General features: G+C 40.2%; 1 protein-coding gene across 1 annotated transcript in view; it reads left to right on the forward strand.

Annotated features, from left to right (window-relative positions):
- Positions 1 to 1508: 1508 nt before the first annotated feature.
- LOC144576761 (uncharacterized) overlaps positions 1509 to 18110 on the forward strand; it is a 51178-nt gene continuing 34576 nt past the window's right edge. The window contains exon 1 of the mRNA XM_078329027.1: positions 1509 to 1568. Coding sequence (XP_078185153.1) covers positions 1539 to 1568 — 30 coding nt within the window. The 5' untranslated portion in view covers positions 1509 to 1538. The remainder of the gene's footprint in view (positions 1569 to 18110) is intronic.

An 18110-nucleotide genomic window follows, 5' to 3' on the forward strand; every position in this document is an offset into this window, starting at 1 on the left:
TAAGCACCCCCTTGTGAGTACTTAGGGTACCAAAACAATGAAACAAAAGGCCTTCACCAAGGAGGTTAGGGGTTGCCTTTTAGACAAATTTAGTTGGTGGCTTGGGATTTTTTTTTTACCTTACACGGTTACTGAAAGTTTCCAAATGGATTTTCTCGGTGGTCTCCTTTAAAATTTAACTAAAAATAAAATATTGGATTGTAAAATCTTGGCGTTAGAAAAAACTTGGAGGCCTTCTAGAATTCCTTCTCCAATACTGCTGACATACCATCATTCAGCTGTTGCCTGAACATTTCCAGTTTTCAAGAATCCAAACAATAGCCCATTATTTGTTTAATAACTCATTGATAGAAAAGTCTTCAATATATAAAATTGAGGGCATCTGCCTTATAATGCCATCTCATTTGTGCTAGTTCTGCCCTCAGAAAAACTCAGCTAATAGCAAACATTTCCACACAATCGCTCAGCAAACATTTAAGGAAATTAATATTCAGTTTAAGTTTTCTCTTTTCGAAGCTAAATACTCCCAGTTTTTAATGGTGTTTCACATAAATATTTTCCAGAACCTTCATCCTCCTACGTGCCATTCTCTGATTGAGTTTCAGCAGTCAGTGCCCCTGAAACCTCATTTTGTTCTGATCAGCACAGGTGACTGTGGAACTATATTCTCTTATCTCATCCTTGGTGTGTCTAGAAATGCAACTTAGTGTTTCATAAAATTTTGGTACCATAACACACTTCTGGCCCCTATTCAGCTGTAATACAACTAAACCCCTGGGTATTTTTCATCTTAACTGACAGTAAGGTAGGTGCTATGGTTTGAATATTCCCATCCAAAACTCGTGTTGAAACTTAATCCCCAATGTGACAATACTGAGAAATGGGACCTTTAAGTGACTGGATCATGAGGGCTCTGTGCTCATGAATGGATTAATGCCTTTATGAACTGATGAATTAATGGGGTCATAGAAGTAGAGTTGATGGCTTTCTAAGAAGGAAAGAGAGACCTGAGCAAGCATGTTAGCACACTCAGTCCCCTTGCCGTGTGATACCCTGTTCCACCTCAGGACTCTGCAGAGAGTTTCCACTAGCAAGAAGGTTTTTCACTAAATGGGCCCCCTCAACCTTGGATTTCCCAGCCTCCAGAACTGTAAGAAATAAATTTTGTTTCTTATAAATTGCTCAGTTTCAGCTATTATGTTATAAGCAATAAAAAACAGACTAAGACAACAGGCCTCCATTTTTTTCTTGCAGAGTTGAGTTTTGAATAATTGGTCCCCATTAAAATGGTTTTATTAGTTTCAGATCCAGCATATTGAAGTCTTTCTAAATTTTTACTTTGTATTAATTTTATTTTGTCATGATACCCTCTACATATTTGAATCCTGAAGAATTTGAAAAGCTTTTTCCCATGTTTTCAATTGTTCACTAATTTACAAAAGATTCTCTATGTATCTAGTGTTTTTCTAGGAAAGAGGAATACAAAAATGAATAAGATTCTTGTCTTCAAAGCATTCACCATCTAGAGAGACACAGAGATGGGGAGCCCAAAAGATGAAACTGGAGAGGTAGGTGGGGTCAGCTAGTGATTGCCATCATTTACCCCATTAAGGAGATTAAACTAGGGAACTTTCAAGCAAGGGGAATAACCTGATCAGGTGCTTATGTTAGCAGAACATCTCCAGCAGCAGCTGGGATGATGAAACATCTTCCCTTGGCAAAGAAGAACACTGGAATCAGAGAGGCCAGTTAGGAGGCTACTGTAATATTTCAGGTAAGTATTAAGGACTGAAGTACAGCAAAGACAATGGGAGAGAAGAGGAGGAGACAGAATTCAGAATTTTTCAGAGGTGAAATAAGTAAGACTATATAACTGATTAAATGTACAGAGTAAATAGGTATGAGCTGAGAGGAGTGAAAAAAAACAAAAATTATATAAAGAGCAAGAAAAAGAACAGGGTCAAAAGTACTCTGGGGATTTCAGCTTCAATAAATGGTGTTAGTCACAGAGGGTAGAAAACTTGAAAGAAAAGAAATTATTCTAAGAAAGGACATCTGGAACTGAAAGCTAACAGTTTGCAATTTTCTCTAATATTTCTCAGTAGACAGAATCATAATAAAATGGAAGGTTGAATTATTCCAAAGGGGGACTATTTCTAGGTTGAGAGTAACAGAAAAACTGAGGCGTATACTGGAGTGTGTGTGAATCCCACTCCAGTCACTAGGTGCAGCTGAGGAGGCTGGCATATTGTGGGAGCAAGGAAGGGCTGAAGCATTGGAAATAGGAAAGCAGGTTTGGTGGGAATTCAAGAATAGAAAAGACCAGAGCATAGAAGACTGTGCTAGCCACCTACATCAATGAAGAAAATGTTGAATTGATGCTCCCAACAGCACATTCTAAGAACATCTTTTCCAGGTTAACCTCAATTCATTAATTGATACCAGCTCTGATTTCACTTCACAATTTTCAAGGTAACATTTCCTCATCTTGTCCACTAGATAATCAGTCATGTGAGCCTTTATTAAATACCTTACTGATAACTACTCATTATGTCAAGAATACTCCACTCAATAACCCAATTTATTATTTTATTTTTTAAACATTTTATTTAATCTTATTTTATTTGAACTTCCAGGATACATGTGCAGGATGTGCAGGCTTGTTACATAGGTAAACATGTGCCATGGTGGTTTGCTGCACCTATCAACCCATCACCTATATATTAGGCTCTACATGCATTAGGTATTTATCCTGATGCTCTCCCTGTCCCTGCCTCCATCTCCAGGAACCCAATTTAAAAGTGAAAGGTTCTTTGTAGTTCCATGTTAGTATCTAGTAATTATTGCATTCTTTCTTTCTTTTTTTTTTTTTATTTTTTATTTTGAGACAGTGGGGTGGTCTGGGATCACTGCAACCTCCACCTTTCGGGTTCAAGTGATTCTCCTGCCTCAGCCTCCCAAGCAGCTGGGACTACAGGCGCACCACCATACCCAGCTAATTTTTTTGTTGGTTTAGTAGAGACGGGATTTCACCATGCTGGCCAGGCTGGTCTTGATTTCCTGGACTCAAGTGATCTGCCCTCCCAAAGTGCTGGAATTACAGGCAGGAGCCATTGTGCCTGGCCTCACTGCATTTTTTTTCTAGTATTTGTCTCTTTGATTATCCATTCTTGAAGGTAGGAAGCAATTAACAATCAAATTTGCCATTCTATGTTTTCCTTTTCTGAAAATCAGGAAAACATTTTTTCAGCTCCATTATTCTAGCAATTTCCCAATTCTTTATAGTTTCTCAAAGATCTCCAAGTGTTTGTGAGGTTTCACCATAAAATGTTACTTAAAGTTCTGGGTAATGACTTGCCTGAAACCAGAGATGTGAATATATTGAAAGTAGTGAATTTGCTGCTTCTTCCTATTTTCTTAACCAAGGTTGCTCTATTCTTTCTTGTTGGAAGAGATTATTTTCCTTGCTGGACTAGATATAGTCAACGCAGGAGTTGGGAAGTTAAGCTTCCTATATGTCACTTTTTTTTTTGAGATAGAGTCTCACTTTCTTGGCAGGCTGGAGTTCAGTGGCGCAATTTCAGCTCACTGCAACCTCCACTTCCCGGTTCAAGTGATTCTACTGCTTCAGCCTCCTGAGTAGCTGGGACTTTAGGCACATGCCACCATTCCCAGCTAATTTTTATTTATTTATTTATTTATTTTTAGTAGAGATGGGGTTTCATCATGTTGGTCAGGATGGTCTCGATTTTTTGACCTTGTGATCCACCCACCTCAGCCTCCCAAAGTGCTGTGATTACAGGGGTGAGCCAGTGCGCCAGATGAGGGACATCACAGTTTATCAGTTTTGTTTGTTTGTATTTGAGACAGAGTCTCACTCTGTCACCCAGGCTGGAGTGCAATTGCGTGATCTCAGCTCACTACAACTTCTGCCTCCTGAGTTCAAGCGATTCTCCTGCCTCAGCCTACCAAGTAGCTGGGACTACAAGCACATGCCACCATGACTGGTTATTTTTTATTTTTAGTAGAGACAGGATTTCACCATGTTGGTCAGGCTGTCTCGAACTCCTGACCTCAGTTGATCTACCACCTCGGCCTCCCAAAGTGCTGAGATTACAGGCATGAGCCACTGAGCCTGGCGTCACTTTTTATACCATAAATTTTCCTAGCTTTTTGTTGTTCTTTTCCTTTTGGAAATATAGCTGGAATAGTGTTTGTTTACAAGCTTCACTTCTTTAAAGATTTTAGCTTTTCTAGATCCATTATTTGAATTCACACTATTTGATAGTAGATAGTCTTGGGAAATGTCTTAGGATAGGTTTCTCAGAATCAGATCCTGAGACAAGGATGTGTATGCATGAGATTTATTAAGGAAGTGAACCCAGGAAAATCCAGTAAGAGAATGAAGAAAATAAGACAGCAAAAAGAAAGAAATCAAGTGAGAATGGGATTCAAGCAAAGGTCAGTCTCAGCCCAACTCTGTAGGAAAACTCTAGGGTTAAATTATACCTCAGGTTTGTTTTTAGTTGAAGGAGGAAACTGGGCTTTGACACTCTGCACCAGTGGATCATTGGCTCAGGGGATGGGGCAGGGAAAGGGAGTGGAAGATGTGTCTGTAAGAGCTTAAACTGCTAGGTCCCTCTGGCTCTGGGTGTGTGTGGGTGTGTGTATGTGTGTGTGGGTGTGTGTATGTGTGTGTGTGTGTGGGCACAGCTGCAGTAGTTCAACTGCAAGTCTACTGAAGAATTTTGTGGGTGCTAGCTGGTGGAAGCAAAGGCATATACAGAAACTGAAAAAGGAATCTGGAGGATTTGTTTCAATAGGATGTTAAATACTGCCAGTGTTCATATACTGTCATATAATGTGTTCATATAAATGACAATATGTCAAATATGGCAAATATTCTATTTTTATCTTTTAAAAATACTTCTATTTTAAATCTGAGCCCATCGAACACTTATTTGTGCAATCAGGTAGGTTTCCAAAATGACTCTTTTTTTTTTTAATGACAGGATCATTTGTGGCTGTATTGCAAGAATTCCATTTTTGCAACCCACTGTTTTTCCTGAATTGTCTCCTCCTGTTCAGTCTTACCCCCACTCCACCCAAGTCATTCTTGAGTCCTCTTCTCTCCATCAGTACCCACGCCCCACATGTCCACATCCACATTTACTTTAAAAGTCACCCATTTCTGTCCTTTTGACCTCCAAAACATGTCTCAACTCCATGCACTTCTTTTCATTTTTACTGCTCAGCGTGTCATCGTCACCTCTTGCTTTAGAGCCCTTCTCCAGACATTCGCATTTGTACCTTGTAATCCATTTCTACACAGTAGCTGTGTAGAAAGCCTCCCAAAAGTAGCTGGAATAATCTTCTCAAAGCACCAGGCAGGCCATATTACCCATGCTGAAAGTCCACTCCTTCCCATGGCTTACAAAGCTGCTGCTTGCAACTCTGGTCTCATCTTGGAGCCCCTTTCGCCCTTGTTAACTGCACTTCTGCTGCATATTCCTATATTTCTGTTTCTCTTCCTGGCTTCGTGACTTCCTCTATGATGTTTCTTTGTCTGGAATGTTCTCCCTTCCACTCTACTTGGTTACCTCCTATTGGTCCTGCAGATCCCAAGGTCTTTCCCTGACCTAGGTGTTATGGTGGTTGTGATGCCCTGTGCCACCTCAGGATTCTGTGGAGAATCCCCACCAACAAGAAGGCTCTCACCCCCAGCCTGTTATTCCCGCTTATCATATGCCAGTACGATGGAAAGAGATGCTACAACAAGGCTACTGTTTTCCTAGTTATCATTGATCACAGTTTATAATTAAACACTCATTTATGTTGTAATTTCTTGTTATCTGTCTCCCCCATTAGACTGTAAGATTCATAAGGGAAAGAAATAAATCTATTTCATCTGTTGGTATGTAGCCAATAATGACTGTTGAATTATAAGTTTCTTTCTTCCTTTTTTTTTAGAGACAGAATCTTGCTCTGTCATCCGGGGTGGAGGACACTGGTGCATTAACAGCTCACTGCAGACTTGACCTCCAGGCCAAGTGATCCTCCCACCTCTGCCTTCTCAGTAACTGTGACCACAGGCATATGCCACCATGCCCAGATAATTTTTAAATTTTTTGGAGAGATTGGGTCTCACTATGTTGCCTAGGCTTGTCTTCAACTCCTGGGCTCAAGCAATTCTCCCACCTCAGCCTCCCAAATTATTAGGATTAGAGCATGAGCTACCGTGCTCAGCCAAATAATGTTTCTATTTTAAAATTTGTCCTGAAATTTGTCCTCCTGTGTCTAGGACACAAATCTGAATTGCAAAACAATAGCTTTCATCTATAAAATGTCCATCACAGAGTGAAGACAAGCTATGATAAGGCTGCGATCAGGCTCTCATAAAGAGCTGAACCAGTCTTTCTCCTCACTTCGGTAGGTTCCTATTGCTACAAAGTTCTTCAAACTTAAAAGCTTCCCAAAAGAGCACTTGCACAGAATAAGAGCCAGCAAACATTTACTATAAAGGCTCAGATGGTAAATATTTTACACTTTGTGGGCCATGTAATCTATCACGACTACTCAATTCTACTGTGCTGGCATAAAAACAATCACAGACGTAATGGTTGTGACTGGGTTCCAATAAAACTTTACTTATAAAAACATTCAGTGGCCATAATTTGCCAACTCCTGACATGGAGGCATAGTGCCTTAGTTTGTTTTCTTTTGCTATAACTGAATACCTGAGACTGGGTAATTTATAAACAGAAGAAATGTATTTTTTTACAGTTCTGGAGGTTAGGAAGTCCGAAGATGAGGGGCTGTATCTGGTGAGGACCTTATTGCATTGGGGACTCTATGCAGAATGCTGTGGTAGAGCAGGGCATCATAAAACAAGGGAGCACACTGAGAGCCAAAATGTCTTTTATAACAGACCCACTCTCATGATCACTAACCCTCTCTTATTATAATCAATTAATCTATTCTTAAGGATAGAGCTCTCATGACCCAATCACCTCCCAAAAGTTCCACCTCTCAACACTGCTGCCTTGAGGACTAAGCTTCCAACACATATACTTTTGGGGAACACGTTCAAACCACAGAAGTTAGTAAAAACACGGGACTGACACTCATGGTAAGCAAACTTTGGCTGCCTATAAAACACCCCTGACTGTGATCAAGGTAAGAAAGACACCTGGTTTGTTCACAAATGTCAAATTGAAGTAAGCTGTGAAGTACAGCAATTAGAACTCCACCAGCCAGGGATTTTTGCCTGTTTTTTTTTTTTTTCCCCCTTGATGTACCTATTCCAAATGCAAGAACAGTGCCTGATCCCTGCTAGCTGCTTGATAAATATTTGTAGATGGAGCACTGTTGCTTTAATGTAGAGAAGCCTTTGTGCTCAACAAGATCATCTCCATCTATCATTCATTCCATAAGGAAGGGCCATGTTCCTGATAGGTACTTCTGGTGCTATACAAAAATGTTCATACTTCATGGTCACTTCCAAGACCCCTTACATGCTTCTTCCTCAGGCTGTCTGGTGTCTGACTTTCCAGTATTTCTCCTTCCAACACCCTGACCAACCAGCCATTTTCTTCTACTCATAAATCTATATTTATGTTGTTTTCATTTCAGACCCCTTCTCTTTCCACATAAATTAGATGATTCAGCTATAAGTATGGTCTGCACAAGAGGCAGAATTGTGACATGAAGCATGACAAAGGGGTCTATACTACATACTTGTGCCCAATCCCAGACATGCCACTTCCATCTTTACAATGGATTGCTGCAGGGCTAACTTAATTAATATAATTTGGTGACTCTGAAAGAATCCAGCTCCTTGATAGTTGGTTCTGGCTGTATGGTGGGCAGATTTTTTAGCCTAATATTACATTGGTAGCTGTCTTGTGAAAAGTGTATGGTTCTCCACTACAGATAGTGTGACTCTGGTCAGCTGTCAGTGTTGTAATTCTCCTTTTGGAGTATGTCACAACCTGTATATAATATCATTTCCCGCATACTTGCCTCTAATACTACATGGTCCAGTAGATTATATGTTTCAAGAAGCAGGGCTGCTTGTACTATCATGAGCCTTCTGCAAAGCCATTTCTTTTTCATAGCTAGAAGCCTTCCCCATCACTCAGTAAATGAGTTACAGCAATATTCTCAAATGCAAAATATGCTTCCTTCAAAATCCAAAGAACCCTACCAGGAATTATGTTCCTTTCTTCATAATAGGAGATGCAAGACAAAATAATTTGTCCTTTGCCTTGAATGGGGATGTTGTCAAAGACCCCAGATCATGAGACAAGATCATGGGACCCTTGAAAACTTTATGCGCCCCTAAGTCTTTGTTGGGTTTATCACCCACCCTCTGGAGTGCATCTTACCAAGGCCTCCAGCACACTTGCCTCTACTTCCTTATCTGGTTCAATTAATAGGATGTCATCAATGGTGAATCAAGGTGATGTTCTGTACAATGTATAGACTGTCCAGTCCTATAGGATAATGGAGCCTAAGAGATTGAACATAGCTCTGGCACAAGATCATGAAAGTATATTGTTGCTTTCTCGTGTGAACTCAAATTGTTTCTAGTCTTTCCTTCCGAGAGGAATGAGAAAGGTTACATTCACCAAGGCCAGGTGTGGTGGCTTATGCTTGTTAATCGCAAAACTTTGGAAAGCTGAGGTGGGTGGATCACCTGAGGTCGGGAGTTTGAAACCAGCCTGACCAACATGAAGAAACCCTTTCTCTACTAAAAGTACAAAATTAGCTGGGCATGGTGGCACATGTCTGTAATCTCAGCTACTCAAGAGGCTGAGGCAGGAGAATCACTGCAACTCTGGAGGTGAAGGTTGCTGTGAGCTAAGATCATGCCATTGCACTCCAGCCTGGGCAACAAGAGCAAAACTCTGTCTCAAAAAAAAACATTACATTCACCAGATTAGTGAATGGATTCTGTGTCCTTGAGCATGCACCACGCTAATCTGCTATAGCAAACATATCATAATTAGTATCGTAGCGATAAATAGGGTTACTATATAGTTTAGTTTGTGTAGTCTACTATCATCCTTTAGGATTGACTTAATTTTTTTTGTAAAAGACACACTGGTGAACTAAATAAAGATAAAATAGGAATTAATTACTACTTCTGAGTCTTTTAAGAATGTTGGAGTAACATTTATTATCTGTCTTTGACACTGGGTTACATTATTGGTTTTCATCTACCATCTTGGATGAGAAAGGGTGGGGACAGTTAAGGGCTGTTTCAGAGAATTTCACTTGCCTTCTCCAGTATGATGGCTCCTATCCTATTGGCCAAGGAATCAGTGTTGAGTTCTGCCAACTCTCAAGTGTGTCCAATCCAAGTGTACATTCAGGTACTGAAAAAATGACCCACTGGGGCATTCACGGACTCAGGGAACACACCATACCCAAACCTGAGCCAGAACTTCAGTTATTCCCAAAACTCCCAATGTTCCTGTTCTCAGATAGAGGCCATGATGATAAATAACAAATATTAATTTTAATTCAAACTTTGTGTCCAATAGTCCTTGAAATATTTAGGTATTCACTGTCCCCTGTAATTAGCTACTGGATTAAATGGCCATAGATAATTTTGACAAAGCACAAGCAAATTATTACTAAATAATCTTACCATAATATTGGAGGCTTCCCATTTACAGCTCAGACTCTCCTTCATTCAAAAAGTTCTGGATCTGAAAATTGGCTCAGGTTCAGAAACTGGGCATCTATTCTGCCCTGTGCCCTCATCAACCTTTAATTTCTGCTGACTATATAAATTGAACGATACTGTGGTTGACTGCCCAGCTTATCCCTAGAGATGGTTCTAGGCATTTTTTTTTTTTTTTTTTTGAGATGGAGTTTTGCTCTTGTTACCCAGGCTGGAGTGCAATGGCACGATCTCAGCTCACCGCAACCTCCGCCTCCTGGGTTCAGGCAATACTCCTGCCTCAACCTCCTGAGTAGCTGGGATTACAGGCACGCGCCACTGTGCCCAGCTAATTTTTTGTATTTTTAGTAGAGAAGGGGTTTCACCATGTTGACCAGGATAGTCTCGATCTCTTGACCTCGTGATCCACCCGCCTCGGTCTCCCAAAGTGCTGGGATTACAGGCGTGAGCCACCGCACCCAGCCCGGTTCTAGACATCTTTATTGCTCTCTCTGCAGGTCAGGTGCCATTCTTCTTGCCATGCTCTGACCTTGCTTCTTACTGTGGCAATCACAATAACCTTGATGCTGACAGTTAAGTACCACTACTTGGCCTTCATTGTTTTGTAATCCTATCATCTCCATGTCTGCTAGGGGACTGCATTCTATAACAGCATCTCCTCCATTAGCCCTGGTCTACAGAAGAAAGCTGTCATTGAGTCTTTAAGGAGCTGAAGCTCCCTTCAGCATATTCCTTATTACTTTAGTGAACAGAGAGTTTTTTAGTCTAACTTAGAGAACACAGTTGGCTTGTGGGTTTTTGGCTTTACAAAGTATATTTATTCCAGGATGTCCTCTTTGAGCTTTTTGCATGGCAGTTCTGCCCTTTCTCTTCCACTTACTATGAACCCACAGTATATTAGTACTGCCTTCTGTGTATTTGCCCAAGGTCACCCATATGATGGGAAGGTGCTCCCATATTGATAAATTTTCCCTTAGCCAGCTCTGTATTCCATAAGCCTTGATCCAGAGCCATCAAAAAGTCCAATATGTATTATCTTATCCTGCCTTCTGTTGGTTCCTGGTTTCCTAGGTCATACAGCTCTTTCAGTACCTAGTCCCTTTCCACCCTTCGCAGTATATCCTCCACCCAGTATATCCTCCATCAGGTCATGTTATAGTGTGTCAGCAGCCAAGAGTGGAATCGGGAGTAAATTCTGAAGGAAGGGCAAAGGGGAGGGGGTATGTTGTCCTGCAAAGCAGAGGACTTTGTGCTGTCTTCAAACGAGGAAGAGTGCTATTCTTTAATAGGGAAGAGTGGGTTACTTTTGCATATACCAAGGGTTTAGGAGGACCTGGGAATTCAAGGTTCTTTAGTGCACTGACCCAGATATCCCCATGCAAGTCATAGGGTCCTATTCCTTCTTAACTAGGGCTCTAACTGGGGAGAGGATTACAATTTAAATTTCTTTCTGGTGCTCAGCTTCTCTTGTAATTAAGTCCTGGGCCTGATCTTCAACTATTTCTGCTCTGTGGCTGCAGAAGATGATTGTTCTTTCATGTGCTTCTGAATTTCACACTCTCCCTTACAATGGTGATGAATTACCCTCACCTTTTCATTGTCTATTTCTAATGCATTGATCACACTCCACAAGAGCAACCTATTTCCCTTGTCTTTATAACTACTTTCTGAATTTCTCAAACATCTGAGATGTGGCACCTGCCAGTGCTTTCCTTTCCCTTGTACTTCATCCCAGTTCTCTGTCAAATAAAGTTTTAACAATTTCCCTCCTACAAAATGTTAGAGACTGTCCGCATTCTATCTATTTACCAAGGATAAGAACCTCATTGCCAGCCAGCTAGCAGTAGATGACCTACTTCCACAAATTAGAGACTTCACTAAAGATACTTGCAGGAACAATATGTATGGGGGAGGGTGGATAAGGAAAAAGATTGAGCAGCAGGAAAAGTTGAACAGCAACGGAGTCCTCAGTCCTTCATCTGGGGGAATACTTAGAGCTGGGACAGCCGTTGTTAGGTGTTTTAAGTTGAAGTGAGGAGGCCTCATCTTTGTCGCCTTCTTATTGACCAAGACCTCATTGGATATGAGGCAGCACCCTTCAGGCTCAGGGCAATTCCTGAAGAATTCACTGTGGGCCATCAGCAAGCAAGAATCCTGGCAGCTGGGACAACAGGAACCTCAGTCCTGAGGGTGGAGGTGGAGAGATAAATCTGGATGTACCTCACCAGTGCATTTACCAATGCTGTTCTAAAAATCTAATCAGAACACGAATGTGGAAGGACTTTAGTTTTTTTTTTTCAACACTTCATAAATTCAAGTTGTTCTTTTGGTTTTTTTGAGACAGAGTCCCCCTCTGTTGCCCAGGCTGGAGTGCAGTGGCACACTTACTGCTCACTGAAGCCTCAACCTCCTGAGCTTGAGTGATCCTCCCACCTCAGCCTCCTGAGTAGCTGGGTCTACAAGTGTGTACTACCACACCTGGCTAATTTTTGTACTTTTTTGCAGGTTATTCTCATTACCTCACAATTTTGACTTGGGTTGGCCCAGGCACAGAATGGCTGCTATAGTCAGTAAGAGGTGTCTTAATGACATCAGACTGTCCCATGTGTTAACTAAGTCACTGATTTTTTTTTTAACTGTCCTTTTAGAAAATCCCTAATGGAGCGTCATGTGAAAATGAAGGGTCTACAATTGATTTTCGTGTTTTTTCCAAGATTTCACTTGGTGAATAGTTTGGAACATCTGAAGGGTTAAATGTAGTATCATTACAAAGTTGAAACAGAACCATAAGTTTAATATTATTTTAAGGCTCAAGTGATTTAACATGACACCAAGCTTGAGTTAACATTCTACATGGTTGTGGAGATATTAGGGTTTAAACAGATGTCAGCAATTTTTTTCTTACAAAACGGAAATTGAGTTATACAGATGGTGAAGACTAAGGAGTTCAAAGTGGCTGTGTGTTGTATAAAAATGTACACTAAAGTAAAAAGTAATCATCTTTATATTTGAAGTTTGAAGATGCTTTTTTGGTGATGAGGATAATTTTCAAGCCAATCAAACAGAAATCTATTTACCTTTTACTTCCATATTACACACTTTTTTCTGCTACATTTTCTAATTATGTAAGGTATTTGTGTAGTAATATAGGACTTCACTCTTTTTCAACTCTCACCCTTGTTATGCCTATGTTTTCTGTTGGCATAATATTATTCAATCTGCTTCATCATAGTTTCCATAGCAACAAGCCATGATGTCATAAAATCATCTCCTTATAGATTTTTATTATTTTTTATATACAGTTGGACCTCTTTTAAAATGTTGTAATTTTTATGCATTTAACAGAAATGCGGCCAGGCACAGTGGCTCACACATGTAATCCCAGGCAGCCAGACTGCCTGAGCTCTGGAGCTTCAGAACAACCTGGGCAACACAGTGAAACCCCATATCTACGAAATACAAAAAATTAGCTGATTGTGGCAGCGTGCATCTGTAGTCCCAGCTACCTGAGAGGCCGAGGCAGGAGAATCACTTAAACCCAGAGGCAGAGGTTGCAGCGAGCCAATATCACACCACTGCACTCCATCATGGGCAACAAAGCAAGACTCTGACTCCAAAAAAAAAAAAAAAAAAAGCTCTTGCCAATTAAGAAAAAGGTCGTGAGGAAATAGGTGTGTAAGTTTCACTCATCATCACCATTTCTTTTTGTTATGTCATTTTGACTCAAAAGTACATTTTCCATAAAAAAAAGAAACAAAATCTATATTTTTAAATGGAGAAATGTAAAAATATGTGATCTACAAAATTACTACTTTTTGTCTTCTGCCAAACAACCAGATTTCTTTTTCAAATGTATAATTAATCTTGTGTTCTTGAAACACTAACTGCTGGACAAGTTTGAGAAAATACACCAGTATGCCTGTCTATATCATTCTGAAAATTAAAAGGGCTATTTCAGAAGAGATATATCTGCCACAGGAATCTCAAGTGAACAGAGGAGAGTTGTGAGACTGGAAAGGATGAGGAATCTTCTCTGATGCATCATGGATGGCATGGGGGCATATGGCCTCTCCTTTCAGGTTTATGTTGGTTTCTAGCCTTGGTGCCTAAGACCTCAAGGGAAATGGTATTATTCTTTTTCTTTCTCTCTGTGTGTGTGTGTGTGTGTGTGTGTGTGTGTGTGTGTGCATGCGTGTGATGGAGATTTGCTCTTGTCGCCCAGGCTAGAGTGCAATGGCATGACCTTGGCTCACTGCAACATTTGCCTCCCAGGTCCAAGCAATTCTCCTGCCTCAGCCTCCAGAGCAACTGAGATTACAGGCTCACACCACCACACCCGGCTGCTTTTTGTATTTTTAGTAGAGACAGTGTTTCCCCATGTTTGCCAGGCTGGTCTTGAACTCCTTACCTCAGGTGATCCACCTGTCTCAACTTCCCAAAGTGCTGGGATTACAGACATGAGCCAATGCACCCAGCTGGGAAAGGGTATTCTAATGAGAAGCCACAGGCCCTTCTGGAGAGTATCTGTCTATTTCTACCACGAAGAATTTGGGGTCCAAGAGACTCATGTATAAAGACTGCCACTGACTTCCCAGTCATCTTATCTTTGGATGCCATGATTCTCATTTACAGCTAACTACCCAGTGCTATACTCAGCATCTGCTTTCAAGTAGAGTCAAAAAGGGCTTTAAGAGTTGTGAAGGAGTTGAGGTCATCTTTGGTGAATTCCTCTTTTGGCATCTCCCAATGGGACCGCAACCCCATATCACTCCACCAATGTCTGCCCCCACTTGGTACCAACTCATTCGCTTTATAGAAAATTAGATATCTTCCCTCATTTTCTTACCACCAGGTATCTTCCCTCAACCACAAAAAGCAGGTGGTCTTGTTTCCCTTCTTCCACCCTCTTTTGAAAATAGCCAAAATGAATCCTATCCTTTAAAAAATGAGAGCCAGACTTTTTATCACTAACTGTTCTACTTTGCTTTTATCACCTCAACAACCATGCTAGTCACCTTTGGTTTAGCTCTCTCCAATATTTCTATTCCTTAGGATGACTCTATAAGTTTTAGCGCAACTTTCTGATGAAACCCGAGACTCAGAAAGATTAAGTAACTTGCTCAATGCCTCGAAAATAATAAACGACAACTCTCAGATTAGATGAGGTTCTGCATGTCCTCCAGTACTGCCCTCTTCCCACTACAACACGTTGTCTCCTGAAAGGAAAAGGGGATTCTTCTCCATCAAAGACACGCTATCATCAAAGTCTGTGACGAGGTGGCAAGTGTTCATTTCAGCCTCAGTCCCTGCAGAACTCTAATAGTGGCAACATCAAGGTTGGTAGAAAGGGAGAAGAGAGTGTTATAAACACGTGAAGTCAGATGGCTCTGAATAGCTGTGCAGAGAGTAGAATTTCTCAAATAATATTGCTGTTGCCAAGGCCTCCAAAACCTTGGGCTGTGACTGATTTTTAACCTAGTAAGTGGGTTTACTCAAGAACAGGATGTGCCTCTGGATGGTGGTCAGTCACTTCATCCTGAACAGTAGGATTAGATCCCAGAATCTGAATATTCTGGTTCCTGAACCTAATAACAACAGGATTGACAAAGGTAGTGAATGAATCCTAAAGCCTCATCACTAAGATCTCTAGATTTCCCCACGCAGACATCATTAGGTTGGAATTAACTATTAGAATCTCTTATCTCTTTCAAGCCTATTGTTGCTAGGATCAGCAGTGCCTGAACATTGAGAGTTTCTGGAACCTCATTCCATTCAGCTTGCTAAGCAGCAGATATCTGTTTTATAGATGAGTATCCTACTGCCATTTTAGCCTTTATATTAAACCTACTTTGACAGCATAGCCCGAAGCCATTCCTGCCGTTGGCTTTCTTCTCTTTGCTACTTTCTTTGAGCTATGAACTGTGCACATCAATAGCACTCTGAAAGCTTTGATGCTTCTTTGGCAGTGACTTCAGTCCTGTTGCATTTACCGCAGAACTGTAGTTACTGTCTTATGTGGAGAAGCGTATTTGTGGTTGATAAAACACTAGTTCAATAGTCGGGGGAAGGGAGCGAATTGATTATATTGAGTATTTTTGTAACTGTCACTTTTCTAAAAGACAAAAGAGAGTAATTTTGGTTTCTTTCTCTATTCTATGTATACACTGATTTTTAATTACAATCAAACATTATTAAAGGAAATCCAAGTGAAACCAGGGGGAAAATTATAACTACGGTTTAGTACACAGGATTTCATTTGATCCAGAGTGGGAGGAGGTTGGCAGGCACTTTCAAGCTTTTAGATTTGTGCAATATTTGATTATGTATACAATTACTCTAAAGGTATTTTACTCAGTATAATTACATGGAGAATAATACATGGTATGTACGTTAGTGCAATCCTCTTCTGTAGTCTGATTTCTGAGAAATGAAAATCCTACTTTCCTCTGCCTATAAGCAGTGGGCTTAATTCTATCATATTCTCCTTTCCTATCCCAAAGACATTTCAGCTGAACAACTTTGCCCTTGGAACTCACCGCCCTTCTACCAAGACAATGTGATAGTGTTTATGTGCAGGGACTCAGCAATATACAAAATGTGTTTCAAATTAAGACTTACTCACTTTGTGCCCTTACTAGTCTGTGTAAGGCTAGTAAGTTAGAAACTAATCTATCTCAATTTCCTCATTTGTGAAATTGTTATACACATTATCTGCCTCCTAAGATTCTCAGGAGGATAAAATGCAAAACTGAGTACCAACTGATAAATAATAAATGTTAGTGGTCATTATTACCATGGTCATAAAAGTCTTTAGTGGAATTATGGTGACAGGCCAAATGTGTTCTAGGAGGCTCACTTGCCACAAGATAAACCATTTGATGGATGTTAGAAAAATTTCTAAAGATGTGGTTGCCCCTGGAAACAGCTTCTGCTTCTTCTGAATCACCCATATGGTTCTAGATTACAAGTCCTGGTAGGACAAGTTGAGACCCTGAGCCATAGATGGCCATGTTCCCTTGATTAGCTACATTAATGAATCCAAAACTAGATTCAAGCTATAATCTTTCCTTTATTACTCTTTCTTTTGCGATTAGTTGTCCTTCTGAGGACTCCTCAGTTATGGTGACAATGACAGCTGCTTTCAAAAAATGTTTTTCAAAAATGAAATAATTTTGAGAGGTAGGGTGTGGTTGGAGAAGAGAATTTGTAGTCTCCTGAGAGCTATGCTTTTGTTTCTCTATTTATGGATTTAAAATTTGATTATTTCATCTAGACCAGTGTTTCTCAATGTGTGGTTTTCTGAATCACTTTGAGGAAAAGTGTTTGTTAAAAAATGCAGATGTCAGAGCCCCACCCCAGACTTCTAGGATCAGAATCTCTGGGGATGGCAATGGGCAGTCTCTGTCTTAACCAGATTTCTAGATGATCCTCACGCATACCCAACTGACACAGAATACAATTGAATATATCAACTTCATCTCTGGTGTTATATCCATTTCAAGCACTTCTCACTTTGTTTTTATAAGGAAACTGATTATTAATACTTATAATTATGTATTCCTTCCTTAATGGCTAAGGGTCTTTCATTTTATATTCCTATAAAATAGGAGTTATGAAAGTTACCAAACTCTTTTTGATGTAAGAAAGAATAAATGTCTACTAAATGTTTGGGGCTGTCGGCTGAGAGGTAATATGAATGTGCCAAGCATTATTATGGGAAAATATGTAGGTGGAGTTGACATAGGTATGCCACAAATCCCCATTTACCATAATTTAAGAAAATAGATACCAAAGTGGTGCCAGTGAATCTTATAGCTAAGCTACTGTTTTGGCTGTATAAAGGGAGGGCATGCTAAACCCACAGGGGGCTATAAAACATCAGCTGAGCATTGATGGAGCTAGGAGTCAAATAGAAACCTGTTCTCCTGTGAAAACATGCACATCTGTGGAATTGCATTGCTGTAATCAGGGCACAACCAAATTCACAGATGTGCCCAATTTTCTGTTTCCTCTATATTTTACCAGTTTCATGGCACAGTGACAAATAAGGAAAGTACTAAACTGATTTTGCATAGCATCTCATGGAAGCTGCTCACAAATCTCACTGGTGGGAATGAACCTCACAAATGTTAATACTTAAGTGCTACATCTGTCTAATCCATCTCTGGGATACACTGAGCTCTCTGTTACTTTGCATACAGCAAATTGAAGAAATCCCATTATTCTAAGTCAAGGTTCAAAAAATATTTCCTTTAAAAAATCCTCCTCTCCCCAATGATTTTCCTTCTTCTATTTTCACATTTTCAAGTGCATATGATTGATAATTATAAAATGGAATTTTAAAAATCTGACTGTAGAAATCTGAAATGGTGACATAAACTCCTGAGTCTTGTCTCTCCACTGTGTGTTCCTCACCATT

The sequence above is a fragment of the Callithrix jacchus genome, chromosome 6 (assembly GCF_049354715.1).
Source record: "Callithrix jacchus isolate 240 chromosome 6, calJac240_pri, whole genome shotgun sequence".
In the NCBI taxonomy this organism is placed as follows: domain Eukaryota; kingdom Metazoa; phylum Chordata; class Mammalia; order Primates; family Cebidae; genus Callithrix; species Callithrix jacchus.